The following is a 26,551-nucleotide window of genomic DNA, read 5'->3' as shown; positions in this document are numbered from 1 at the left end:
CGTCAAGTCGTGAAGGAGGAGGCCCACTAGTGGGAGCCTGGGTTCTAGGTCCAATTCCTGTCCTAGCATGTGTCGCTAGGCAGGGACGGAGGGCTGTTCCTGGACAGTCGCACGGATCTTGACGATGTCCTGGCGAGACAGGTTCGCCTCATTGCAGAGCGAGCGGAAGATGGAGTCCTCCTTGTCGTAGAGATTGAGTGGGGTATCGAACTCGGCCACCTTTCCAGCGTCCATCACGAGGATGCGGTCATAGTAGACTGAAAATACAAAATTGTCAGCCTCTGTACCAATCGTTGAGAGGGCGTGTGACAACTTATGGTTACGTACCAATCGTGTTCAGTCGGTGCGCGACACAGAGGAGCGTCGAGGATGCGAACTCGGTCTGAATGGTCCGCTGGACTTTGGAGTCCGTCTCAACGTCGACATTGCTCGTCGCCTCATCCTGTAACGAAATACTGATAAGCTATCGTCCTCATCCACAGCGTAGCAAGACTCACCAGAACGATGATGCGACTGTTCTTCACCAGTGCGCGACAGAGCGCCAAGAGTTGCTTCTCGCCCGCGCTGTAGTTCGAACCTGGACGGAAGACTGACTCAATAGCTGAACCATAAGTTGTCTTGCTATGTGCACACCTTCGTCGCTCACGGCCGAGTCCAGGCTGAATTTGGCTTCGACGGCTGGATCCACAGGACCATCCTTCGGGAGCAACCACGCGCGTTTCAGAGCATCGATGATCTCCGCGTCCGTTCTCGAGTGCTGCGGGTCGCTACACGACATCAATAATCGCATTAGCAAAGCAATAACAGACCAAGCAACGCTTGCACGCACAGATTATCCCGCAAGGTACCCTGGAACAGAAGGCTGTCCTGCGGCACAAGAGCCAACCGGCCCCGAAGGGTGTCCAAGCCAATGTCGGCGATGTTCCTGCCGTCGATCTCAATGACGCCCTTCTGGATATTGATAATCCTGAACAGCGCCTGGAGCAGAGAACTCTTGCCGGCCCCGGTTCTCCCCACAATGCCGACCTGCCATGATGGTCGTGGTTGGTTCTCTGCGCATGCGCGAGATCGAAACTTCGATGCGCACCTTCTCTCCCGGCTTGACCGCGAAACTCACACCTTTGAGCACGAGAGGCAGACCTTGGCGGTAGACCATCTCGACATCCTTAAACTCGACCGCCCCGGATTCCGGCCAGGATGGCGGTGGGTCGTTCGGGGTCGTAGCGGCGCCCTCACTGGGCAGCTCGGTATAGTGCAGGATGCGCTCGACTGCGTTGAAGTTTTGCTCGTTGTGCGCGTACATTGTCACGAGCGTGGCTGGTTTCGGAGTCAGTTGGAGTTACAATTCCATGCTCATCAGTGCAAAGAACTCACAGAACATCTGTGTAACTGGTCAAGCGCGATGATCACTGAGGTCAGCAGCTTGCTCTAGATGGTTGCGAATGACGGGACTTACTGCTCAGAGTGTACGACATCACGACACCGATCTTACTCGGGTCGACAGACCGCCTGAATCCTGCAGCGAAGAGACCAATGCCGAGGATAAGGAGGTTGCCAAGGATATCCAGACGAACCGCAAGCCAACACTGGATCGCGATTGTCATGTAGTATGCGCGGTTCTCCTGGTCGAGTCCTGCCTCAGACTTAGCGATGAAGCGGTACTACAACGGGCATGTCAAATCTAGCCATCCTGACATTTAGCTAATTATCTTACCTGTGAGCGATAGGCTCGGACAGTGCTCAGGCCGGTGAGTGTCTCTGCTCGCGGTCAGCAGGGATACGAAGGCGCATTCAAAGGACTACTTACCCGAATAAGAAGCGAACAGATTGGACCGCAGCAAGGAATCCAGTCGCTTCATCTCCACAGAGTTACGGCGGTAGTACAGCGATGCGGCATAGTACAGGACGATCATGGGCGCGAAGATGATGCCGAGGTAGGGGAAGGTGTAGAATACCAGTCCAGCTGTTCCGACGATCGAACTAGGCAATGTCCATGAGTTCAGTGGACAATGACACTCCCGGCATAATACTCACCTTCCTGCGATGAGCAACTACGGCGAGAGTGATGTGAACTGTCAACACAGAGAGTAGTGGGAAGCGAAGCTCGGTTACTCACGTTCGTGGCAATGATCGCGAGCTCGGCGTCAACCGTATCTTGGTCCTTCGACAACCGCGAGATTATACGGCCTACAGGTTCGAATGAGCGATATGCACTCCGGCCTCATCTCAGCGTTCACCTAAAGGTGTGGTATCGAAGAACGACACGGGGGACCGGACGACCGCAATCAACGCTGCCTTGAACATCCGCAGACCGGCCATCAGGCTCAGTTTGCTGAAACACGCAGTCAGCACACACACGTCTGTCGTGATCCCATGCAGAACAAGTGGGACACACCTGACAGTGAAACTCAGCGCGCATGAGAAGATACCAGCTCCGACGCCGAGAGCGGCATACGTCCCCATATAGTCGCCCTGGTTGAATCCCGGGATGCTGGACGACGTCCAGAAGCCAAGGAACAGCGTGTTCCCGACTGGTCCCCGAATGCATCAGTATATTAGGTGGAATTGTCTCGTCGCAACGAGGCAGGAGAGCCGCTCACCTTGTGCACCCTGGGCGAGTACGACGAACAGCACAAGGAGCAGGAATCCGAAGATGCCGCCGGCGAAGTGGAAGTACTTGGCATACACGGACCACGACACCGCGCCCGTCAACCGCTCCTCCTCCTGCATCAACGCCTGGGGATCCTTCGCGCTCTGGGGTACTTCTGGGACAACGGTCTTGGCGTCCTCCTTGTCGACCACGGGCTTCTGCGCATCATCGCCTGCAGCCTCTTGTTCTTCTTGCTTCTCCTGACTGCCGTACTCCTCGATGAGTCGCGCGAACATATGGCCATTCTGCAAGAGCTCCTGAAGACGCCATCCCAGTGCCCATCAGCATCCCGCAACCCGAGAACCTGCGCATACCATCATAAGAGAGATGACACACAACACTCACATTGTACGTCCCCTGCTCGACGATCGCGCCCTCGTCCATGACATAGATATAGTCCGTCTTGTCAAGCACGTGCAGTGCATGCGTCACCAACACGCGCGTCTTGCCCTCGAGCGGGCCGTGCAGGAGGCACCCGTCGAGCAGTCGCTTGCCGACGTACGAGTCGACGGCGCTGAGCGAGTCGTCCATAAGCACGATGTCTGCACCCGAGTAGGCCGCGCGCGCGAGGGAGACACGTGCTTTCTGCCCGCCGCTGAGGTTGATGCCCTTCTCGCCGATCTCGGTGTCTGCACCGTTGGGGAGCATTTCCAGGTCGGGCTCGAGACAACACGCCTTGATGACCTGGCGGAGCCTGAGGAGCAGCAGTGTCAGCGCCGCTGACTCGGAAGTGCGTAGAGTTAGAATACTCACTTCTCCTCGTCTTCCTCCTGTCCGAAGATGATGTTCTGGCGGAGCGTCGCGTTCATGATCCACGCGGCTTGGGGCACGTACGCCGTCGTAGATGAGAAGGTGCACTATGATCATAATCACGGTCACCGACGGTTTCGCGGCAGTGAGAAAGGGTGAAAGAAAAGACTTACGGTTCCCCGACTCTTCCTCATCTCCCCAATGAGCGCCTGCAGCACCGAACTCTTGCCAGACCCGACACGCCCGACAATAGCCACAAACGCGCCCTTCGGGACCTTCAGCCTAAGATTCTTGAGCTCAAATGGCTTCTCCTCCGGAGCCTTCTCCTTCTCCTGCTCTTCGGGCGGCGCAGTCGTCGGGAGCGTGGACTCGGCGGCCTTGTCCTTGTCCTTGTCCTGTTCGTTCTTCGCCTGCGCATTCATATCTTTGCGCACCTCCTCCCACGTGAAGTCGCCGTCGACGTCGAGCGCGTAGTCGCTCGCAGGATTGATGGTGTACGGCACGGCCAGCTCTTCGGCGCGGAGGAAGGCGGAGACGCGGCGGATCGCGACGAGCGCGTCCATGGCGGAGGCGAGGACAATGGGGAGGAGAGTGAGCGGCATGCGGATGATCTGGGAAGGTCAAGTTTGGTATATGCTAGTAGTAAGCAAAGATGAGGGGTGGGAGCGGAGCGTACATCGAAGAACTGAACGGAACTGAAGATGATGGCAACGTTGAGGGAGTGGCCCGTGAGTGCGTAAGTGATCTGAAGACGGCATCAATGTGGCTTCGCAACTTGGTGTGAGGTTAAAGGAGCGTACGATCGACAGAACAGTGCCCACGATGGGGACGACAGCCATGAATCCTATCAATGTTGCTTGCGCGGCACTGTGCAGTGACGATGAGTTCTCGAACTTCAGCAACCCCAATGTCAGCAGGTACTTACGCCCAAGGGACCATCGTCTGTATTTCTCGCTCACGGACTGTGTCGACCTGTTGAGCGTAGAACTGCTCCCATGCGTAGTACTTGATGAGGCGGATGCCCGACAGCACCTCGCTCGTGAGGCGAGCGCGCTGATCGGTGAGGGCGACGCCCTTCGTGCGCTGCTTGAACATGGTACCTGCCAGCACACCTTGAAGAGGGAACGAGAAGATGAGGACCTAGTGTGGAGAGAGAGAGAGAGAGACCTGATGAGTACTGTCCACTCGAGTGTGCTTGGCGAGAGCACTTACTCCCAATCCAACCAAGGCCGAGACTCCGAGCTAATAGATATATTCAGCATAAACACGACTTTGATGACCTATCGAACGAACATTACGAATGAGGAGTCCAATGCCGATGGCAATCTGTATTGGCGCAACCCACACGCTAGAAGGAATAATTAGCACACCGAGTACCCTTTAGGAGGTTGCAATGGCCTACTCACTTATGGACAATCACACAGTTCAGGTCGAACTTGGCAGAATCCGCCGAGATCATGGTCGTTATCTGCCCGACGCTGTGCTCGCTACGTGCTCTCCCGCTGAGCCGCAAGGACTTCCGGAAGACAGCTCCAATGATCTATGCGCTGCGAATCAGATAATATGTAAGCACTGGATATAGAGGGGCACGAACACTTGAGCGGACGTAGAGACCGTTCGTCATCGCAACTAAGTGATATGTCATGAGCAGAGGCCGAGGTCAGGTTGGAAGGAGCACGTACTCATCTGGTACTGAGTTGTCATCTGAAGGACGATCAGCATTTGTGTTCCTGCGCGGATGAGTCCGAATTATTGACGCACCACGCCGGATATCTCTGTAGTCACTGGTTCGTCAATGGGTCTGGATAAAACAGCATATATGCGCACCTTGCATGAAGAAAACCGCGAATGCGAGACCGATGCCGTACCCAACGCCTTGCGGTGCATGGAGACCCTGCGCGGCACGCTCTTCCTCCGTAGCATGGTAGTACACAAACGAGGACGTGAGCCATGAGAGGAGGACCTGGTTAACGAGTGGAGTAGTGGTATTGAGGGTATCTACCAACAACTCTCCCATAAGTATCGTCCAACACCCCGCTTTCCACTGACACGTACCAGCGAAGAGCTTGAGCACACCAGCGGTCCAGAACTGGCGCCAAAACACGGCGTGCAGGGCCTTCAGAATCGAAGGCTCGCTTTTGGGTATCGTTGCGGCCGTGCCCTGAGGTTGTGCCGCGTTCTTCTCCAGATCCGTCTGGGTACCCTCCGCTTCTGCGGTCTTCTCGTCTGCAGGCTTCTTTTGAGACGACCGAGATGTGTTGCGCGTGACGTTGCCACCTGGATCATCCTTTGGGGATGCATGTCCGGGGTTGAAGGGGAAGGTAGGTCGCTCTTCGGGAGGACACTCGCTGTAGAACTCCTGTTCTACGCGCTCGGTCATGTGTCCCGTAAGACGATTGTCGGGTAAAGACCAGAAGTCTGTAGTGGAGAGACGCTTGCATCAAACGCGATATCCTGAGAGTGGTCAGGGACAAGTGGTGCGCACCGTCGGCCTGCAGAGGGCGAGAGAAGCCCACAGACAGCAAGGGATCCAACCATGAGAACAGTAGTCTGGAGAACGGCCTGTTTCATAGATGGTCAGTAGTTATGCATAACACATAGCCCATAGTACTCTTAAGTGAAGTCATGGAATAAGCTAACACGACCTGCGGAAAAGTCCGGTGGCGTCGCGTACGCTGGGGTTAAACGGTGCAAAAGACGGACCGCGTCCACAAGGGATGATAAGGACAGCGCGATCAACGGAGATACTCACGATACTTTTGTCTCGGGAATAACCTTGCCCTGGCCATACGCAGGAGGTGCAGGCGGAGGATTGAACGGATTCCGCATCACGGACTGGAGGGAGGCGGGCCGGGGATCAAAGGAGCGGGAATGGGGGCCGGAGTCAACTAGTCATGGTCGGGCTGCCGCCAAGTTGGGAAGTTCATATATGTGGCCAGGCATGCACGCAGCGTAAAACTTGCCAGCGACTAGTGATGGATGCGGGACCGGGACCGGCACAGAATCTTGACTGCGTCTTGCCGGAGACGCTTCTCGCGCGTCGAAGTTAGCCCCGCGTAACGAGCTCTAACAACCCCATAAGTATCCTTGCTCGAACCATGCCCCCTGTGGACCAATCGAACGCCCGCACGGTAACCACGACGGCGACAAGGGACCGTAACAGAACCATAATGCGGGGTCGAGGTGACTCACCTCCGCCTCCGAGGCTCTGCCAAGCCTCCGGAGCGCTCTCGCCACTGAAAGTTAACGTTCATGGTTGACTCGAGCCTCGAGGACAGCTGCGCATGTCCTTCAGCGGAGAGGACTGTGAGTGCGACGTGCTATATACGCAATACTCGTATGTCATGCGTAGTCGTAGAAAGTGAGCAGCGGATATTGATGTGAAGGCTTCCAAAGCAGGAGATTCAGGATCAGAAAGCGCAGACTCCTAAATATGCAATTAATTTGAAAGCCCGACCATTCTGATCTAAGCATCCACCTAGCATGCTTACCTGTTGGAGCTTTAGAGGTAGTTTGCGGTCATCAAGCGGACATTGCGCTTTTTCAAAGTCAACTCAATGCGTCAGTGGTATGTAGCCTGGCGCTCGACTGACTTCCGCTGCTACAGACACTGACAGACCTCTCTCTCACTGACTGACGGCCAGCGAAACGAGATCATAAACGTTTTACAGTATGCCACGCAGAAAGAGCGGGATGCACAAGTCGGTCTAAAGCCGAATGCGGCGTTGTGTAGTTTCCACCTTCCATCGGGTCCGTGACCTTTCCAATGCTTCATCCCGTTACTGCACCCTGGGTTGCGATTCCCAGCGGCGAAACCTAGCGACGTGCGCTATACTACGATGAGCAAGCAACAATGAAGACTACCTCAACCTGGGTGACAGGTAACACCCCTTGCCCCTGACCAGATACTAATAGGAGAACGCGACCTGCATGCGCACGTCCCCGTCTGAACATGAGCAGACGGCCAGTACGATACAGCAGCCTGATAAAAGCTCGTGAATATTGGCACGTTTGAGCTACTTGTATGAACATACCAGTTGTATGCCCGCGTCTTTTCCGCGCCGTCCAGCATCACTCGTGTCGTGCTCGTGTGCCGGCCAGCGTCCTCTCTCGTCAACCGCCGCCTTCTCGCAATCTTCCTGCCCATGCTTTCTCCCTTCTGGCGACGCATGTATCCTCAGCAAACAGAACTCACCTGATCGTACCTGCCCGAGACGTTCCAAGACCAGCGACATGACGTCAAAAATGGTCCGTCCCGCGCCAGCACGAGTGACCAGAAAATGCGCCCCTCATTCCGAATTCACAAAGGCTGAGATATACTTACATGCCCCGCCTCGCCCGCTTCTCCCGATACCCGCCGCCTCTTCTTTGCTATCTTCACCTCGCCTACGATGGCTGCCGTTCTTGAGCTTCCGACAGTCCTGACCCGCTCGCCGCCGTCTGAGTCGCCAGAACTCCCATCGTCCCCAGAACCCTCGCCACCAGAGCCCTCGACGCGCGAGCACTCCCGTGTGAGATTCGAGAGCCGAGGTCGACCGCCCATGGAAAATGGAACAGACACACCAGTAACACCCCCAGAGATGTGCGAGCGGGAAGAGAGCAGGACGTGCGAGGGAGATAGCAGGGAAGGGGAAGTTGTGGACCTAAACTCGAACACGAAGCGGAAGCCAAGAAGGGAACCGCGATGGCGCGAGCTCATGACGAGATGGGGGCTGCTCCTTACGCTCGAGAACTCGGGCAGCGTCGCGCGCGACCACCTCGCGTCCGAGCGCACCTTCCTCGCGTATGCCCGCACGAGCCTGACGATAGCGTCGACCGGCGTCGGTACGTCACTGCACTTCCGCATGAAGTTACTGCCCGCTCACCTTCGCCACTTCCCATCAACCCGTCCGAACAGCACTCGTGCAGCTGTTCACCCTTGCGGCAACGATGGACACAGATATGGAGCGGTTCGCGCGGCCACTTGGGGCGGTCATGATAGCGCTAGGGCTCTTCACGCTCCTCGTAGGCATCGCGCGGTACTTCCTCATTCAGAACGCCCTCCTCCGCGGAGTATATCCTGTCGCAAGAGTCAGCCCGACGCTGCTCTCCGCCGTCCTGGTCCTAGTCGTCATCGTCGTCTTTGTCATCATCCTGGTCGCTCGATGACCTCGCGCCTGGCGTTCAGTCGTTCTGGGGAGGAGGGGGTGGACAGGTGTATCATAGACTGCGTACACTACTAGCGATATACTATATACCCATACGGTTCATACGCCATACCTGATGGCAATAACGACATCAACACGCGCCCAGGATTGACATGGTTCACTTGCTGCGCTTGTATTTTGTATCTCATCACAGTTCATTGGATCTCGTCCTCGACTCTCCGTGTGATTGCCAAGTCAAAAGTTGGCATTGACACCAGATTGACACTGCGGCCATGCAGCACCGCGATTATCGACATGTAGACTTGTGCAGGCATCCCGGAGGCATTACTGTAGAGATGTCGTCTTCGCGAAGCGCGGCATATCTTGAACAGCCTCCACCATGTCGGAGTCCAACTCAATTCGACCACAAGCACCTGGGTTTACTCACTATTTATATGGCCTTATGGTTACGTCTCCAGGTCATGCTCCAGGTCATTTGCACCCGCTGCGACGCGACGTCCCGACGGACCTGCCCGGATGGTCATCCATGCTTGTACCAAATACTTCAAGGACACAACTTGATCCCATGACACCCTCGACGGCCCGTATGCAGTTAATATAACAGCGAAGGCCTTCTCAGCGAGGTGGCAGCCAGTCTGTGATCTCGCCGAGTATGTGGTCTTTCTTGTTGCTCTTCCACTTCGCGGCCTACGCAGTCTGGGCACTCTCTCCTACGCACATCTCATGCCAGCTGAAGAAGCCTGGAGAGGACGACCCGTTAACTGGTTGTGCCCCAGGGACACTCTTTGTGTCTTTGGAAGACCCACGCGCGGACTTCAGCAGCGTTCAGGCAGCTATCTTGTCTTTGTGAGTGATAATGTCTCCTACATGACTGACTACTGAAACATCCTTACAAGACCGGAGGACGGCGCGGCGATTATCCTTGTAGGAGCCGGGGAATATCACGAAACGGTCAATGTCACCCGCTCAGGCCCAGTGACTCTGCTGGTACGCCTACCGTTGGTTGTCCGTCCATTCGCACTGCCAACCTCAACTCACCTTGTAGGGCCAACTCGATCCCAAAACAGCCTTCGACCCTGCAGGGAATGCATCCACTCGCAATCTCGTGCACATATGGAACAACCAATTCGTCCAAACCGGGATGGACGACCCCCAGTCCGCCGTGCTCCTCGTCGCGCCCTCGTTCAACGCCTCCCTCATCGGGGCCGGTCCCACCGGGGCCCCGCTGCAGCCGCTCTTTGGGAACCTCGACTTCAAGGCGTACAATATTGACTTTGAGAACCGAGCGGTGAGACATACGGATGACGTGCGGCTGCGTTCTTGTACCGATGTATAGCTGGCGCCAGGCCAACTTCTCCATCTCGCAGGCACTGGTGACCGACATCTCGTATGCGAACGCGTCCTTCTATGGGTGCACGTTTGCGAGCTACCAGGATACGTGGTACACTGGACGCAATGCGAGCACCTACGTCGTCAACAGCATCATCTTCGGGCAGACAGATTGTGAGTGGGAAATTCGGTGACTCTTCCATAGCAGCATGACGGTTGACATGTTGTGGCAGACCTCTTCGGATTTGGGACGGCGTGAGTCGACCTCTTGTATGCGTTCTCTCGATCACTCATATGCATATGCATAGCTGGTTTGAGAACGTCACGCTTGCAAACCGTGCGTGCGGTGGAGGCATAACTGCTTGGAAAGGCACCAATCTCACCGACGCGCCTGGTAACCGGTATGGCGCGTACATCTCCAACTCCAGGATCTTCCGTGTACGTTGGTTCCTCATCCGGTCTCCGTCGTAACTCAACATCCAACGCATGTAGTCACCTGACGCCAACGCGACGGCCGTGACGGACGGGAAGTGCTTCCTGGGCCGGCCATGGAATGACCTAGCTACGACGGTGTATCTGCGCACATTCATGGACGATAGCGTCAACCCCGTGGGCTGGACTCCATTCGACAGCGCGAGGTACGCTGCGCTTGACCTCCGCGAGTCTCTTCTTGAACTTGTTCTCATCGTGTCTGCAGGCCTGTCATCATGAACACGACGTTCTACGCGGAGTACGACTCGTCCGGTAAGATATGCTTTGCATAACATGAGCGATTTCCACTGAGTCGCTATGGTGTAGGTCCGGGTGGCAACACGTCAGCGCGCATTCCACTGGAACACATCCTGACGAAGCAGGAGGCAAGCAATTTCACGATTGACAAGGTGTTCTTGGAACATCCGAAGTGGATCGATTTTGACTATGTGGTCTGAGGCTCTGAGCGCGAGTCAGATTCGAAGATGTGTAGGGGGAGCATGCTAAAATGCATCAGGTTTCAACTCACCTAATCCGTTCGCTGGCGATGGGCGCGTCACTCCACCATTTGGCTCTCCACCGTTCAGGTCCGCCGAACATGAAACGCAGAAGATGGTGCATTTATCGACGAGATCAAGGTAGGGGAGGACTTGTACGGTCCCAGATTTGCGTCGTGGAGTTTCGTCCCTTGCATCGATGTCAGCCTCAACATCTGAAGGCATTCATATCCTTGCTTGTTTTATAGCTCGCCTGGAAACTCTGTCCATCTCTTTTCTTGTTGGCGGCTGCCAGTGAAGCAGTAACTCACAGAGTTCGCGTTGTGGGACTTCGAACAACAATTGACATACCTGACCGATTGTGATGATCTGATACACCCAAAGGGGGTTTAAAGGTAGTTCTTACTTCGAAGGTGATCTGTGGGACGCATCGTGCATGTTAGTTCGCTGGTCTTTGCCCTTTGGGGGGTCGGACGGCGACCAAACACCCACTGGAGAACCGGGATTCCGGGCCGGGCCCGGGCGTGTTTCTCGATCACGTGTACAACGCGTGGAACGTGAGACGCTCGAAGCGGGTTCAAAACCAAACGCACAGCGCGTTGTGTTCTTGTCTTCGACATCGTCGTCGGCGTCGTCCCCTACGTTCTCTTCGATACCAAGCTCGACTTGTACTTGCGAAACCCATCATGACTTCCGTCGGACAGATTACCCGCCAGCTCTCCGCCCTCGAGATATCCGCCAAGCAGAACGCCGCCCGTCCGCCCTCGTCCCAGTCCCACCATCACCAGAAGAAACCCAGTCAGACAAACGTCTCTAAGCTCCTTTCCAAGTATGCTGCTCCGAATCCCTTCTCGACGCCCACGACCCTGCACAAGGCAGCGTCGACGAATGCGCTAGCTAACAAGACTGCACGACCCGCTTCCCCGACACGATCCGCACAACCACAACCTGCGCAACCCCAATCCAAGTCCTCACAGTCCTCACACCCCTCCAAACCTACTTTTGACATCGGAAGCTACGACGGAGGCTTTGAGATCGAGAATGAAACGAGAGGAGAGGCGGTGACTGGAGAGGCAGCGGAGCAGCTCGCCTTGGACTCCAGTATCGCTCTGTGAGTCCTCTTCTTTGGCTTTATTGACCGGAGACCCTCAAACCCGTTTTTGCACTCCCAGCGAACGACCAACACGGGAGTGGCACCTGACCGACTTCGACATCGGTCGACCACTTGGGAAGGGCAAGTTCGGGCGAGTGTACATGGTCCGCACGAAGTGCGAACCGCACTACATCCTCGCGCTCAAGTGCCTTTACAAGTCTGAGATCGTTCAGTCTCGCGTTGAGAAGCAGATTCGGCGCGAGATTGAGATCCAGCAAAACCTCCGCCACCCGCACGTCCTCCGCCTCTACGGCTACTTCCACGACGAGAAGCGCATCTTCCTCATGCTCGAGTTCGCCGGCAAGGGAGAGCTGTACAAGCAGCTCACCAAGTACGGCTGCTTCACGGAGAAGCGGAGCTCCCGGTATATCGACCAGATGGCAGATGCACTCATGTACCTCCATGCCAAGCACGTCATCCACCGCGATATCAAGCCCGAGAACCTCTTGCTGGGCATCAACGGCGAACTCAAGATTGGCGACTTCGGATGGAGCGTGCATGCACCGGGCAACCGGAGGAAGACGCTCTGTGGCACACTCGATTACCTGCCGCCGGAGATGGTGGAAGGTCGCGAGCATTCGGAGAAGGTGGACTACTGGGCGCTGGGCGTACTCACGTACGAGTTCATATGTGGGAACCCGCCCTTCGAGGACCTGAGCGGACACAATGGTGGGTTGTTCACGATCACTGGGAGGTACCTTGGCTGACATGTCGTCTGTAGCAACATACCGCCGCATCCAGCGAGTCGACCTGAAGATACCTTCCAAAGTCTCCCCCGAGGCACGAGACCTCATTATCAAGGTTTGTCGTTCTTCTCATTCCGGTGACGTGCTGTTATGCTGACTCGTCATACAAAAGCTCCTCCAGTATGACGCAGAGAAGCGACTGCCGTTGAGCGAAGTAAGGAAACATCCCTGGATTGTCAAGTACAGGTCGAAGGGGCACTCGACTGCTGGTGCCGCCGCATAGTTCACCCTTTGCTCTCGGTCGCTCTCGTTTGTATTTATGCTGTCTCGCTCCATGGACTCATGCACGATCTCTCTCGCACCTTTATGAGTCTGTAGACCTGTATACTTGCACACATAGCACATCGCGATATCCTGGATCCATGCTTTCCGTCCGCACCGTCCGATGTTGGAATGAGAACGGAAACAGGAAGGTTGTCACCTGAGCGTTGCTGTGGGCGCTACGGATCAAGTATGTATGACGGCAAAGCCCGCTTCCGGTTCCCCGCATTCACGTCGAGGCACCTGTGATTCCGCACTTGTCCTCCTTCCCCATCCTCCACCATGCGGCCCTCTGCTGTACGTTTGCTTAACATCCTTGTTCCCGTCAAGCGGTTGGTACTTCGCGCGTTGGTCAATGGAGGATGGAGTTGAAGAGGTTTGCAGGACAGTGGACTATGCAGTCAAAATCAGGGTGAACCCCGACCAGAAGGGTGTCGACCTCAACGTCAAGCATTCCATGGTGCGCTCCATTCCAATTTGTTGCGCATGCATTGATGCTCATGTTCAACACGTGTTAGAACCCATTTGACGAGATTGGTGCGTACTCTCGGACAACTGTACATCCTCACGCCGCGCTGAAACGCCCGCGCGCACCCAAGCCGTTGAGGAGGCCGTCCGGTTACGCGAGAAGCTCAAGGGTGAGGTCAAGTCCATCAAGGTCGTGACCATCGGGCCTCCCAAAGCGTCTGAGACGCTGCGCACCGCGCTCGCCATGGGCGCGGACTCGGCCATCCACATCGAGGTGCCCGACTCGGCCCCTGCGCCCGAGCCGCTGAGCGTCGCAAAGGCGCTGCGGGCGGTCATCCAGAAGGAGAAGGACAACGGCGGGGTCGACTTGGTGATCATGGGCAAGCAGGCCATCGACGATGACGCGGGGCAGACGGGCCAGATGCTCGCGGGGCTGATGGACTGGGCGCAGGCGACGTTCGCGAGCAAGCTGGTGGTGGACCCGAAGGCGAAGGTGGCGGATGTGACGAGGGAAATTGACGGCGGTTTGGAGGAGATCAAATGTCGACTGCCGTTGGTTTTGACCACGGACCTCCGGTGAGTACCCTGAGTCATAAGGGCGGTCGGGCGACTGGTCCAGCGTGCTGTGTGGGGATGTGGGGATGGATGCGCTGACGGGCGTGTTACGTGAATGCAGGCTGAACGAGCCCCGATATGCATCGCTTCCCAACATCATGAAGGCGAAAAAGAAGCCGATCCAGAAGTTGACTCCGGCGGACCTCGAGGTCGACCTTACACCCAGACTGGAGACCCTCAAGGTCACGGAGCCTCCGAAACGCGTTGGCGGTGGCAAGGTGCGCATACATTCAGTTCTTTTGCCTGCGCGGGTTGTTAAAACACCGTTTTCATAGGTGGAGAGCGTAGATGAGCTTATTACGAAGCTCAAGGAGGCTGGTATCACGCCCGTCAAGTCATAGTACGGACTTACTACATGTAAGCGTATCGTGACACTATGCGATATATACTAGGTCTTGCATAGACTTGAACTGGTACCTCTACAGACGGCCTGCACGCCTGGGATGGACATGAGGCGCTGTGTGGACACTAATCCAGATCTTATACGAACGCTACAGAGCAATCCATGCCAATCGAATTCAACGCTCATGCAGCGACATTTTACCATATTGGAGGCGGAGGCACACACCACGCGTGCTCGGTGGCTGTGATTACTCCGTCAGACACTTCGCCAAGTGCATAGTAGTTGTTGCCATGTCCAAGCCTATTCAGCCTATCGTCGAATCTCCGTCTCGGATATCGTTGAACAGTGCTCCCCGAGTTTTCACGCAGGTGCGTGTCCTGCACTCTGGAGTCCTTGCTGAATCGTATCGTGTGGCAGACCTTGACCAATATCCCATTAAGCAATGCTATCAACCGGAGACAACGAAGCCAAAACTCGAAGCCCAGAGAAAGTCCATACGATCGACATTCCGAACAGTGATCTCTATGGCGCCGACGGCTCAACGACTATCAATCGCGCTCAGAGCGAGACAGGGATACAGCCGGTGGAAATCAGGCCACCCTACACAGCGCAGGTAAGTCCCTGGTATACTGGACCCGCATTATTGTCAAAGTCACTTACCTCGTCGTTGTTGGTGCAGCAGACGGCGTTGGCCTGGCAATTGTTTCCGGCGACAACGCCAATGACGGAGATAGGGGAGCAGTCGAGTCCGACTTGGCCGGCGGCGTCGAGGACGATGCCCAAGAGGCCGGCGAGAGTCTTAGCTTCTGGAGACGACGCCTGCAAGTATTCGGTTAGTGGCAGAGTCCCGCGCATGAAAGGACCACTACTGACGTTCTCAACTGAGTTGCAGCACTGCATCGAGCCGGTGGAGCACGAACCGCCCCCCTGGCCGCCACCGCGGCTCTGCAGGACGGGCGTGGCGGCCGCAAGGGCGGGGAGAGCGGCGAGGACGAGAGCAGCAACGCGAGAGAACATCATTGTGAATGAGGGTAAAGCGAGGGAGAGACGACGTGCGAGTGCGAGAGAATGAGAGTGGTGAGTAGATTGACCGGAGGCCTGAGGTTCTACGGCGGCACTCACCACCCTCTTATACTGCTCAGGACCGCCGAAAGCGCGGATTTTGCCATGCCGCGGGCACGGAGGCCGGGGTTGCTTCGTGCCTAGTGCTTCTGTCTTAGCCCTCCTCCTCGGGTGGCTGGGACGGGTATCTAAGCTCAAGGCATCGGCTGCCAGCCCTTCATTCAAGCCCATGAATGCCGGAAATTTACAACACTTCCCTTCCTGTCCGGTCCAGAGTTACGCTGTCTTACGTTCTTCCCCTCGGCCTGCACAATATCGTCTGGCTTACGAGCGGGATGCTGAGACGGTTTGTCCTTCTCAGCGGAGAAGATGCGATGCTACGGGATGACTCCATGCACCACGGTCCCTCGGGGTTTCCTCAATAGTTGGTCAGGGCGTATATCTTGCTCGGGGTCGTCCCGGTGAGTCTGGACTCAGCCTGTCGTTGAATTTCCTCTTCTCCTGCCGGCGAAGGACCCTGCAGCGACGGTCTCGGTCTCTCCGCCGGTTGTTCAAGTCGGTTCAACGCCTCCACATTCATCGCTTGCTATCAAATTCATAGCACGACGCACCGAACACGGTAGCTGTGGAGACGAGCGAACATGTCCGCATGCACCCGTCGCATGTCATCATGCCAGGCGATTGTGTGGAGTACGAGGGGTCGTATTGCCATGTCTCAGGGTGCGTAGACAGGCGTAGTCACTACAAATCCTCTACAATTTACATCGCTTCTGCCAGGTGTGCCGTGAGCCTGTTCGTCTCCGAACAACCTCGAAGGGCTCCCCTTCCGAGGAGTCAGGATTACTCATATTGATTTCGGGATCTACGCGCGTACAGTGCGGCGTTATCAACAACGCGCCAAGGCAAGCTCGCTGTGTCAAGAGGCCGAATACCCAAGATCCCAGTCGGCGATGCAGTTCCTCCCTGCGATTCCACACCAGTTTCACTGCACCGGAGATGTCGCGTTTTGCCAATGTCGATCTTATGCGCAATAACAGTTATAATGAGCCACACAACTCGTCTCTTCAATAATTCAGGTCTTTTACATTATGAAGCACTCGGCAATGTTCGGAGTTAGGGCAATTTGGATTCAACTACTCAAGGTACATGACTGTCATACATTCTCAAGCAGCACGACGCTATGTTATATACAGCGGCGGCGTAAATATCAAAGCGAGACGGGGATGCATCCGGTGGAGATGAGGCCGCCCTGGAAGTCCGAGTAAGTCAATTTCTGCCGAGACTACATATATCCGGGACTTAGAGGACTCACGACGTTGTTGTTAGTGCAGCAGACCGCATTGGCTGAGCATTCATTTCCGCCAAGAACGCTCACGACACTGATTGGGGAGCAACCCAGCCCAATCTGACCAGTGAGTCCCAGGACGACGCCGAGGATACCCGCAAGCCCGGCCATGCTGGGGTCCGTCGCCTGTAAGCGATGAGTGGGTGTCAGTTACCCTCGTTCTGCCCATGAAGAGACCACCACTGACGTTCTGAACTTGGTTGCAGCACTGCATGCTGCCGGTGGAGCACGAGCTGCCTGAGCCCCCGTCGCCACGGCTCACGAGAGCGGGGGTGGCGGCCGCAAGGGCAGGGAGAGCAGCGAGGACGAAGGAGGCGGCGCGAGTGAAGAACATTGTGGTGAACAGAGGAACGGTAGTGAGCGATAGAGTGACGGTGAGTGACCTGTGGTCTGGAGTTCACAGCCCCGGCTCACTCTGCTTTTATGCCTTGCAGCCCAATTGCAGCCTTCAAGCCACTCTCCAGAGATGCGGTCCACTCCGGTACTCGGACGACCCTACTTCGCTTCTCGTCTCGCGTGTTCCCCTCGACATGCATGGCGCATAACTCTCGCGCGTAGATGTCGGTATATCCACCGGTACATACATTGCCGCGCCAGACATGTTTCGGTAACAAATTTCTACCTCTGCTCTTCTCGTCTCAATCCTACTGATGACTGCCGTAGTTCTGAGATGATACCGCCGCATTCCATTGTAGTTCACTCCTGCGACACTCGCTAAGCTCCCATGGATCCGGGCACTTCGCAAATGCAGATCAAGCCAGGGACTGCTGGCCCGTGGTCATCGGTGTCCCTTCTCAACTTACTTTGCGCAACAAGGTTATTGCCTTTCCAAGCAAGAACACCGAATAATGCATGCCAGCATCGTGCTCCATCCTGGACCGTGCTCGGATCTATTTTACGTGTCCCGGGGGCGGGGCACACCAGGGTCCGCCTAGACACTCGCGGTTTCTCTTCTCCTACTCAGCTACCGCCCTCCTCTCCGTCTCATTTAGGATGCCCACTGTCCAACTACGACCACCCTCGCCTCTTCGCGAACCACACTTCGGCATCGCCCAGGTACGCGGTTCGCCTGATGCCCATAGTTGGTGCAGCATGTCAACGCCGTGGTTAACCGACGTCCTGCGACGTTGTCTCCACTACAAATCCTCTACAAATATTGTATGTCTCTATTGCGATCGCTCCCCATACTCGCCGCTGAAATCTTCGAGCAGTTCGCCTCCGTGCATTACTTCGCGGCGTTTCTGCTGCCGCTCCCACCTGAAGTGTCTTCGGTACCATACTCAGTGATCGGTGTTTTGCTGCAATCCCGACACTCAATGGCGAACCGGTGTCTTTGCTCGAATGGGGTACAGACCCTCCTTTCAACACGGCGTCAAGACCGTTTCTGTTTCCCCCAAATCCGCTCAATGTTCACTCAGGAAATATCAACGGATCGCCCCCTATGAATTTTCATGTTACACAGCTGACATTGTAGCGGAATATTGAGACTGTATCTAGTCGTCAAACACAGCAGAGAACATGGGACCTATTTATGACGGATAAGTGAAAGAATGGACATGGCGTGCTTGTGGTCTATCTTGATCCCAGAAGATGTCGCCATTATTGAATTTATTCTGAGTAGGATGGTAGCATGTGCGATCATGAAGCGCATGTCTGGTTGTTTGGTCCCAACGACGTGGAACTGTCACTGCCGATACACTTATAACCGCATGCAACTACACCAACCCTTAACAGCGTCATTCTTGCTGCCGCACGGCGACTCGTGTTTCGCTTGCTTACCCCTGATACGTTCACTCACGCGCACAGCGACAGGAGCAGAGATTAGGCCAGCTCTCCTCTAGAGAAAAGGATGTAGATACTTTTGGTCTACTCGCAAAGCTGGCCAGCATTACGACGATAGCTACACGACACCGTCCGACCCGAAAGCACCCACCACACGCCTCCGCTCTAGTAGAGCAGCGACGACATGTCCGCGCGGATGCGGTTGTAGTCGTAGAGACCGTCAATGGGGCCAACCGCAGCGAGGGCGATCTATAGAGAGAATGATATGAGTTCATCCGGATGGTGTGAGCGAAGCACGTGACACTTACGTCCTTGTCCCAGAGGTACTTCTGCGCTACCCGCTTGATGTCTTCCGTGCTGACGGCGTCGACGGCGAACTCGATCTGCTGAGGGGTCATGCGGCGGCCGCTGGTGACGAGCTGGCGACCGATGTCCTCCGCGATAGCGGTGGTACCGTCAAGGCTGAGGAGCAAGGAAGCCTTGAGCTGGCTCTTGGCGCGCTCGACCTCGACGTCGGTTGGGTTGATGGACATGCGCGTCCACTCACGAAGGGTGAAGTGACACATGTCGTCCATGTTCTGGAGGTTCTCGGTCACGAGGTAGATACCCCACAGGCCGGTGTCCGAGTAGCTCGTAGAGAACGACATGAAGCTGTTCGCGAGACCGTTCGAGGAGATGATGTGGGAGAGGCGGGAGGACATGAGACCGGCGGCACCAAGCGAACGGTCCCAGTTGCCGAAGATGCTCTGCATGACGAGCATGGGGAAGTAGTCAGGAGAGCTCCAGCCGACACCCTCGACTGCAATGGCAACGTGCGCGGTGGAGAGCTCGTCGTCACGGATGCGCACTTCAGAGCCAACGAAGCCGGTCTTCGGATGGGAGAGGCGGCCTAGGGGGATGGGGTTGGGGGAAACGGGGAGCTTGGCAAAGTGCTGCTCGGCGTACTTGACGAGCTGCTCGTGGTCGACACCACCGGTACCAACAAGAACCATACGGTCAGCCGTGTAGTTGGTCTTGATGTACGACGCGAGGTCGTCGCGCTTGATGGAGAGGATGTTGGCTTTGGGGCCGAGGATGGTGCGACCAAGGGGTTGACCTGCGGGACCAAGCGTGAGCAAACCATACCCCTCGACAAACCACTGTCATGTAATGAACACAAATGGACAAATGACGCGCGACCAAGGATGTGCTTCGAACTACAGTGCATGCAAGGATAGGAACAATCAATTGCCGACGTGACGTACCTTGGAACGCGACTGCGTGCAGGTGGTCGAAAACGACCTCCTCCATCTGCTTGTCCACCTCCTGCTGCTCCCGCAAGATCACATCCCGCTCCCGCTCGATGGCCGCAGGCTCCAGAGTTGAGTTCTGGAGGATGTCGCTGATGATGTCAACGCTCGTACCAACGTCCTTGGAGAAGCACTTCGCGTAGTACACAGTCTGCTCGCGCGACGTGTATGCGTTGAGGTGCGCACCAATGCTCTCAACAGCAAGCTCGAGCTGGTGCTGAGAGCGACGGTTGGTGCCCTTGAACGCCATGTGCTCCAGGAAGTGCGCCGTGCCGTTCGTCGCGTCAGTCTCCGCCCTCGACCCCGCGTCGATCCACACGCCCACTGTCGCCGTCTGCGCATGTGGGTGCGCCTCGGTCGCTACCGTGAGCCCATTTGAGAGCGTCGTCGTCTGCAGCTGGGGGTGGGGGATGTTAACTGCAGTCGCGAACGACCGCAATGGACGGCGCTGAGGTGGACGCTGTCAGCAACCCAGTTTCTCTACGACTACAACAGAAACGTACAGGGTAGCGCGCTGCGCTGCGAAGGGCACGCCCGAGCGAGGTCGAGAGTGTGCTTGTCACCATCGAGGTCGTAGAGAATGAAGTGTTCGTCGGCGGCGGAAACAGTCCCGGGCGAATACGGCCAGAAACCGGGATTCGAAAGTTGAATCGCCGACGACCTATTCTCCGCTGATCTTTTCGGCGCCGACAGCTGAGTTTTACGCCGTTTCGAAATCACCCGACCATGGTTGGCTGAAGTCCTCCCTCCGGCAAGTATGGTCTCGACCCCCCGACCGCCCCATCTACTAGCTAGCTTGCACTGTGGGATCCTCACTCATGGGACACGACTTGAGACCGAGCCTTCGTACGCTATCGGAGTCGGAGAGAATCCACGTGAATGAGTCAGTGAACTGTCCCCGGACCGCTTTCCCTAAGAATAGGCGATGGTAGTATCTGGTGAGATGAGACGGGACTTAGGAAGGTATATATACAGCTAAAGCCTCTGCCTAAGGCACGCAGTGGCCACCAACGCTTTTGGTACATATTCAGGTCAGCATGCAGACCGTGCGCGCACCAGCGGACGCGCTCTGGAGGTCTCTTCGTTTACCAGAAGAGGTCCTCTCGCGCCTTCGGCTCAGCGAGCATCCCGACCCAATTGTAGACTCGTCTTTCAAACTCGGAACTGCAGCTCAGGTGGGCTTCATCCGCTACGTTGAGGAAGACAGCTGCTCAGTCAGGATCGTAGACGTCGATAGGTCTGGCCGGTTTAGCGGCAACTTACCTGCACCAACTTCGAACTGGTGTCGAGCAATCCGTGTCCGTAGATGCCAGGCATGCTGCATTGGAATTCAGTCAGTTATTTCAGTTGTGATAGCTGTGACGCATGACGAAACTGTGCAGAGAGCGAGGCATACTATGCTGTGTCGGGGGAACCAGAAGAAAGCTCTGCCCTCTTCGACTCGCTCGCGGGAGTATATCAAACGAAAGACAACAGCTACGTCCGGATTCATACGAACTTCCCGCAGTAGGTGCATTGCTCCGAGATCAAGTTTCCGGGCTAACGTGATTGTTATTCTCAGTCACAGGCAGGGGATCTTGGACATCCTACAGTGCGAGCCGACGAGAGAATCGATCGCTCAAGCCCTGTTGGGTTGGAATGCAGAGGACTTCGAGACAGAAACTGCTTCACGGAAGATGGTAGCCACGGCATTGCGCTCCTTTGAACAGTGGGACGCCCATCCACAAGGGCAAGCTCTCGCTGAAACACCTCCCGTCACATTGCGCAAGATTGGAGATGCCCCAAAGCGGGAGAATGGCGGCAAATCCAGTCGTCCCTTGGACGGTATCCGCGTGCTAGACTTGACCCGTGTGCTCGCTGGCCCCATTTGTGGACGAACGCTCGCCGGTCAGTCGGCTTCTTATGTATGTTATATGTCGCACTTACGTTTCCTTGTCGATGACACTACAGCTCATGGCGCGGATGATCTATGGATTACATCCCCGAAGCTTCCCGCTCTGCCGATGCTCGACATCGATACTTCCCGAGGGAAACGCACGACACAGCTCGATCTGAACGAGCCCGCAGATCACACAAGGCTGATGGAACTGCTCAAGGATGCAGACGTTTTCCTCCAGGCGTACCGTCCTGGTGGCCTCGCTAGCAAAGGCTTTGGGGTTGACCAGGTGGCGAAGCTGCGTCCTGGCATCGTGTATGCAAGCTTGTGCGCGTATGGCTGGGAGGGGCCTTGGAAAGACCGCCGTGGGGTACGTCTTGCATGTCGCCTATTCATATTGACTTGCTCATGCGTCGCTTGCAGTTTGACTCCCTTGTCCAGACTGCCAGTGGGTTCAACGTCGCAGAAGCGGAGGCGTTCGCTGCCTTCAGTGGCACTGCCGATCCTTCTCCCCTCCCTCCGAAGGCCTTCCCTATGCAAGCCTTGGACCATACCGCCGGGTATATGCTGGCTCTTGGTATTCAAGCTGCCCTGTGCAAGACAATCACCGTACGTGTCTACTGACTATCCTCCCTTCGTTTAGTTCGCTGATATGTCTACGCAGGAGGGCGGCTCTTGGGAAGTACGAGTGTCCCTGGCTGCGGTCGGCCGATGGATCCGGTCATTGGGTCGTGTCGACCCAGTCACTGCATTCGGTGAGGGGAAGCCCTTACCTCCACGTTCCATGGAGGATCCGGAGGTTGCATACTTCACCTCTGAGATCAAGGAGGCCGATTCTCGCCACACCGTCGGGCGCGAGCTGAAGACGATGAGGGCAGTGAGGCATGCTGCGGTCTTGTCTGAAACGCCAGTGAAGGAAGGAGACGCGCCCATGCGACTTGACGCACACTCGCCGGAGTGGTTGCAACGCGATTGAAGAATGTGCATACATAACGACCAAGTGTACAACAGATAATACCCAGATTATTATGTTCATGCCGCCACTCAGACATCAAGGATCACTCTCTTGTTTCATCCGAACACGGCGACTGCGAGTCATTGGGACGGTACACACTCCCTCCCCCTCCTCCTTCACGCTCTCCTCCATGTCCTCTTCCTGCTTTACAGCCACTTCAATCTTCACGCGAGGTTGACTTTTGGATACCTTGATGTGAACCTCTCTGATCACCACTTCTTCCTCTTCCTCCTTAATCTCCTCCTTCACCTCTTCGATCTGTGTCTCGGCTCCGTCAAAACCTCGCTCCTCCATCTTGATATCCTCTCTTTTTACCTTGATAACCTCGTCATCTTTGACGAGGGCGTCGTCGTTGTCGTCGTCGAATATCTCAATGACCTCTGGTTCCTCGGCGCGCGTCTCCTTATCCTGATAGGTTCTGGGCTGCTTGGTCCTCTTCTTCTGCTTCTTCGTCTCACCACTCATAGTATCCTCCGACTTTCCAAGGCTCGCCAGATACTTCGAATACCGCGGCAACGGACAGCATTCGCAATCCTCGATCTTATACAGCACCGCATGGCGCGCCAGACGGGACTCGACATTCGCGGGGGAGAGCCCCAGCGCCGCACAACGCCTTCTGTAGTCAGCGTTCTGGCGGCAATGCACCTGTGCGACCGCGATCTTCTCGTACTGGCGCACGAGCCGCGCGACGATGTCCTTCTTGCTCAGGCTCGGGTCCGCGCCGCGGTGCTGCTGATAGACGTGACTCTTCTCAAAGTGCGCGCAGAACTCGCGCAGGTGGCGCGCCGCCGCATCGGGTAGACGGTGGATCGTCCCCCGCGGCTTTGATGCTCTGGATGTGATGGGGCAAAAGATGCAGCGGATGTCGCCGTGCAGCGTTGTGAATGCCTGCCGGTCACGGTCGGTTTTGCGCGTGTAGTTGCGCGTCGCAGAGCCTGAGGTCTTCGCGTCGGATGCGGATGGGGTTGGAGATCGGTATACCGTGGGTGTCTGTTTGGGAGGTGGGTCAGGCTGAGAGGCGGTGGACCGCTTGCGTTTCTTGGTAGGAGGTTCCTTGTCTTTGACGTCGTCTTCTCCATCCGATTCTAAGCTCTCATGGCTCACGCTTGGGACCCACTCCGTGTCAGATGCCGACGATTCTCCCAAAGTAGTGAATCGTACCCGTTTGCCAGCATGGCGAGCAGGCTTAGCACGTGCCGTGATCTCCACAACTGGCCTTTTGCGGAGTGACCGGCGGGAGCCACGGCCATCTGCAGTCCGCGCAGGAGTGCCGCGATCCACAGGACTGGACGGTGGCGAGTGTGACATGCGACGAGAAGGACTGCGCCGTGAGATGGGAGAGAATGCCTCATGTTGTTCAGCACCGTCATTCGGTTCGTCGTGAGGACCAAGTGGGGGAATATGAGGTGGACAAGGGTACGCTTGGGGAAGAGGCGGTCCCGCCACAGCGTTAGGGAGAACACCGAGTTCAGCCGATTGCTCTGCGACGCCACCGAGCGACTGGACAGGTGCAGCGTCCTCGGGCCCTATAGAATACTAGAGCATGGACCAACACATGAAGGTCAGCTGAAACCATCGATGTTGACCGAGTGTTACGCACTTGTATGTTATCCGTAGCTCGTCTCGTAGAAACTGATTGGAAGCATTGAGATCTGCCGGAGTCCCTGGCTATTGACGCAGCGCGACCCTTATGAGTCGCAGGAAATTGGGCACGCATCTTGTTGTAGGGAATGAGGTGCGGCGTAAATGAAACGATATTGGGTTGTCGCTATCCATCTGGCGACTTATATGTGAGGCGTGTGGGTGCACGGTTTGCCAGATCATTTCGAGGAATGTAGAGGTGGGATCACGGAGGCGGACGCTGCGGGCCTTGATGCCGCGTACCATCGAGTGTGGCGGACGTTAAGACAGAACAATGATGGTATTACATGACCATATCTATACGTACTACAAGATACTACACCATAAGAATAAGTTTCCGCACAGAAGGTTTAACTCCGAAACTCACTTAGATCTACATACCGAGTCCCAGATGCCTCTAGAGACGAGAACCGAGACGGAACGTGGACGCGATGACGTCCTGTATGCCTTCCTGCAAGCCGACCTCGTTGTGCTTGCCCCAGAACGTCTCGACATAGACCACCTTCCCAGCAGTACCGTCGAACTCCTCGATTGTACCGAAGCTGGGTAACTCGGTCTTCCGAACGAGCTCGCTCCGAGCCGCGCGCCGCTCCTTCTCAGCGTCGAGATAGGCCTTATACTCCTCCTGCGTGAGGAGGACGTCCGGAGTGGCTGGAAGAGAGATGGCCTCAGGTAAATGAGGGTCCAGGAGCTTGTCGAGGAGAGTGCGCGCGTGATGGTATGGAATGTCCATATCGTCTTGACTGTGTGCAATGAGTACTGGGACATTGATGTCCTGGATCACAGACAACGTGTCAAATTCATGACGGAGGAGTGTCTTGATGAGCTCTACAAATATTGAATTGGTTATGCAAGAAGAGGGTCATGAAGAACGATGTGATGGCAACTCACTGCGGCCAAATGAGAAGCTTTGTAGGGGCTGCAGGATCGGTATTCCTCGTATGCTGTAGGTTTCCACCAGTGTAGCCAAGTTCGTGAAAGGTGCAAGGAGAGCTACGCCGCGAGGCTTCAGGTTCTCCTGCGCAAGAGATCTCGCCAGGGAGGTGACAACGCCGGTTCCGAGACTGTGGCCAATAATCATGATGTCTTCGGGCTTCGCACCTTGCTCCATGAGCCAACGCCATGCGGTCTTCGCGTCCTCTGCAAGCCCGGCCTCCGATGGAATGCCCTCACTATCGCCGAAGCCACGGTAGTCGATTATAAGGATATTTGCTTGGAGCCGCGAGGAGAAGGAAGAATAATGTTGCATACGCGCTGGAGCAGCCCGAGTAGCGGCAGCGCCGTGGCAGTAGAGGATGGTAGGGTAAGTGCGCAGAGCAGTCTGGATGACTTCCAGGGGAGGTTGTGTCGGTAGCACAGGAGAGCTAGCTCGATACTCTTGGTAGAACGGCTCGGACAACACGAACCACGAGCCGATCTTAACGTTGTCTGTCGTTACGAGTTTGGTGTTCATCGTCTTCCCCGCTACGCGTAGAAGGGAACTTCAGTCCGGAAACGCATATGGTCGGGTAGTCCACGCACGCGCAAGCCCATACTTCTCCGGAAGATCGAAGTTGGCCCCCCACGGAATCCTGATGGCATGTTGGTACATCGCACTGTGCTCGAGGTGAGCATCTCCCCACCATTGAGACTGCGTATATATATGCTCACTGTCTCTGGAAGAACGGGGTCGCGAGGAGAGCTATGAGCACTGCATACGCACAGCTGCTGATAAACGCGAACCGGTGCAAGCCATCGAGAAGGCCGCGTCGCGTCGGGGGTGTGGGGTCGGGCATGTCGTCGTCGTCGTCGCGGACGAGTGAAGCGCCGGCCTCCGGAACGGTCAGTCCATCGAGCGCTCTGGTTTTGCCGTCGGCAGCTCTCACAATGCCGACGAGGTCCACTTTCTCCTTATGTCCCGCTTGATAGTCCTAGACTGCAACTCCTACCACCATAGATGGCTCGGGGTTGTTCATGAAGTAAACGTTGACGAGGTGCGCACTCGGGCCCGTTCTGACTTGTCGGCAGGAGGTTGACCTCTGCCGTGCAGCATATACCCCTCATACACCCAGAAAACCCTTACACGCTCAGAGAAGACTAGAGACACGACTATATTTGCCTTCGGAAGAGGG

General features: G+C 56.0%; 12 protein-coding genes across 12 annotated transcripts; 6 read left to right on the top strand and 6 right to left on the bottom strand.

The window, feature by feature from the left end:
- Positions 1-75: 75 nt before the first annotated feature.
- Positions 76-6,229, bottom strand: L226DRAFT_523733 (multidrug resistance-associated ABC transporter; the record flags this gene model as incomplete). The annotated part of the gene is made up of 31 exons (XM_067678838.1): positions 76-257; positions 328-442; positions 498-577; positions 634-767; positions 830-1,026; positions 1,088-1,317; positions 1,375-1,389; positions 1,457-1,661; positions 1,715-1,758; positions 1,808-1,980; positions 2,035-2,051; positions 2,117-2,187; positions 2,238-2,332; positions 2,396-2,531; positions 2,601-2,907; positions 2,996-3,344; positions 3,404-3,507; positions 3,574-4,011; positions 4,077-4,145; positions 4,201-4,267; positions 4,326-4,540; positions 4,613-4,642; positions 4,694-4,748; positions 4,807-4,940; positions 4,995-5,029; positions 5,083-5,104; positions 5,162-5,175; positions 5,228-5,398; positions 5,456-5,818; positions 5,886-5,962; positions 6,153-6,229. The coding sequence occupies 31 exons, from the start codon at positions 6,227-6,229 to the stop codon at positions 76-78; spliced, it is 4,221 nt and encodes a 1,406-aa protein (XP_067534567.1).
- A 1,868-nt stretch (positions 6,230-8,097) lies between these two features.
- On the top strand, positions 8,098-8,548 carry L226DRAFT_464482 (uncharacterized protein; the record flags this gene model as incomplete). The annotated part of the gene is made up of 2 exons (XM_067675862.1): positions 8,098-8,224; positions 8,298-8,548. 2 exons carry the CDS (start codon positions 8,098-8,100, stop codon positions 8,546-8,548), a joined length of 378 nt encoding a protein of 125 aa, XP_067534566.1.
- A 405-nt stretch (positions 8,549-8,953) lies between these two features.
- L226DRAFT_561016 (pectin lyase-like protein) lies at positions 8,954-10,867 on the top strand. The gene is made up of 9 exons (XM_067683402.1): positions 8,954-9,393; positions 9,444-9,534; positions 9,593-9,835; positions 9,894-10,050; positions 10,110-10,131; positions 10,185-10,314; positions 10,369-10,514; positions 10,574-10,620; positions 10,675-10,867. The coding sequence occupies exons 1-9, from the start codon at positions 9,200-9,202 to the stop codon at positions 10,803-10,805; spliced, it is 1,161 nt and encodes a 386-aa protein (XP_067534565.1). The 5' UTR covers positions 8,954-9,199; the 3' UTR covers positions 10,806-10,867.
- A 1,162-nt stretch (positions 10,868-12,029) lies between these two features.
- Positions 12,030-12,966, top strand: L226DRAFT_464648 (kinase-like protein; the record flags this gene model as incomplete). Its single annotated transcript, XM_067675875.1, has 3 exons — positions 12,030-12,666; positions 12,719-12,798; positions 12,856-12,966. Coding segments are annotated over 3 exons (828 nt in total), but the record flags the coding sequence as incomplete, so codon positions are not given.
- Positions 12,967-13,243: 277 nt separating this feature from the next.
- On the top strand, positions 13,244-14,428 carry L226DRAFT_488179 (electron transfer flavo protein beta subunit; the record flags this gene model as incomplete). Its single annotated transcript, XM_067677229.1, has 6 exons — positions 13,244-13,336; positions 13,389-13,464; positions 13,523-13,541; positions 13,604-14,048; positions 14,149-14,305; positions 14,363-14,428. Exons 1-6 carry the CDS (start codon positions 13,287-13,289, stop codon positions 14,426-14,428), a joined length of 813 nt encoding a protein of 270 aa, XP_067534563.1. The 5' UTR covers positions 13,244-13,286.
- A 560-nt stretch (positions 14,429-14,988) lies between these two features.
- Positions 14,989-15,450, bottom strand: L226DRAFT_571878 (fungal hydrophobin; the record flags this gene model as incomplete). The annotated part of the gene is made up of 3 exons (XM_067684609.1): positions 14,989-15,030; positions 15,091-15,249; positions 15,304-15,450. 3 exons carry the CDS (start codon positions 15,448-15,450, stop codon positions 14,989-14,991), a joined length of 348 nt encoding a protein of 115 aa, XP_067534562.1.
- Positions 15,451-16,699: 1,249 nt separating this feature from the next.
- On the bottom strand, positions 16,700-17,171 carry L226DRAFT_571877 (fungal hydrophobin; the record flags this gene model as incomplete). Its single annotated transcript, XM_067684608.1, has 3 exons — positions 16,700-16,741; positions 16,805-16,963; positions 17,025-17,171. The coding sequence occupies 3 exons, from the start codon at positions 17,169-17,171 to the stop codon at positions 16,700-16,702; spliced, it is 348 nt and encodes a 115-aa protein (XP_067534561.1).
- A 189-nt stretch (positions 17,172-17,360) lies between these two features.
- Positions 17,361-18,455, top strand: L226DRAFT_92344 (uncharacterized protein). The gene is made up of 3 exons (XM_067687341.1): positions 17,361-17,444; positions 17,501-17,995; positions 18,049-18,455. Exons 2-3 carry the CDS (start codon positions 17,690-17,692, stop codon positions 18,280-18,282), a joined length of 540 nt encoding a protein of 179 aa, XP_067534560.1. The 5' UTR covers positions 17,361-17,444; positions 17,501-17,689; the 3' UTR covers positions 18,283-18,455.
- A 189-nt stretch (positions 18,456-18,644) lies between these two features.
- On the bottom strand, positions 18,645-20,474 carry L226DRAFT_613766 (mitochondrial processing peptidase beta subunit; the record flags this gene model as incomplete). Its single annotated transcript, XM_067686542.1, has 4 exons — positions 18,645-18,868; positions 18,928-19,715; positions 19,864-20,356; positions 20,412-20,474. 4 exons carry the CDS (start codon positions 20,472-20,474, stop codon positions 18,785-18,787), a joined length of 1,428 nt encoding a protein of 475 aa, XP_067534559.1. The 3' UTR covers positions 18,645-18,784.
- Positions 20,475-20,945: 471 nt separating this feature from the next.
- Positions 20,946-22,760, top strand: L226DRAFT_464719 (CoA-transferase family III; the record flags this gene model as incomplete). The annotated part of the gene is made up of 7 exons (XM_067675880.1): positions 20,946-21,083; positions 21,136-21,241; positions 21,291-21,414; positions 21,470-21,795; positions 21,859-22,154; positions 22,208-22,393; positions 22,449-22,760. 7 exons carry the CDS (start codon positions 20,946-20,948, stop codon positions 22,758-22,760), a joined length of 1,488 nt encoding a protein of 495 aa, XP_067534558.1.
- A 75-nt stretch (positions 22,761-22,835) lies between these two features.
- On the bottom strand, positions 22,836-24,516 carry L226DRAFT_613764 (uncharacterized protein; the record flags this gene model as incomplete). The annotated part of the gene is made up of 2 exons (XM_067686541.1): positions 22,836-24,335; positions 24,400-24,516. 2 exons carry the CDS (start codon positions 24,514-24,516, stop codon positions 22,836-22,838), a joined length of 1,617 nt encoding a protein of 538 aa, XP_067534557.1.
- Positions 24,517-24,694: 178 nt separating this feature from the next.
- On the bottom strand, positions 24,695-26,225 carry L226DRAFT_553487 (alpha/beta-hydrolase). Its single transcript, XM_067682930.1, has 4 exons — positions 26,091-26,225; positions 25,962-26,035; positions 25,332-25,904; positions 24,695-25,268 (listed from the first exon to the last, which is right to left on the bottom strand). Exons 1-4 carry the CDS (start codon positions 26,213-26,215, stop codon positions 24,838-24,840), a joined length of 1,203 nt encoding a protein of 400 aa, XP_067534556.1. The 5' UTR covers positions 26,216-26,225; the 3' UTR covers positions 24,695-24,837.
- Positions 26,226-26,551: the final 326 nt, after the last annotated feature.

The sequence above is a fragment of the Lentinus tigrinus genome, assembly GCF_003813185.1.
Source record: "Lentinus tigrinus ALCF2SS1-7 unplaced genomic scaffold L226scaffold_15, whole genome shotgun sequence".
Classification (NCBI taxonomy): Eukaryota; Fungi; Basidiomycota; class Agaricomycetes; order Polyporales; family Polyporaceae; genus Lentinus; species Lentinus tigrinus.
The sequence above is the reverse complement of the archived record's forward strand: the minus strand, read 5'-3'. Positions and strand labels throughout refer to the sequence as shown.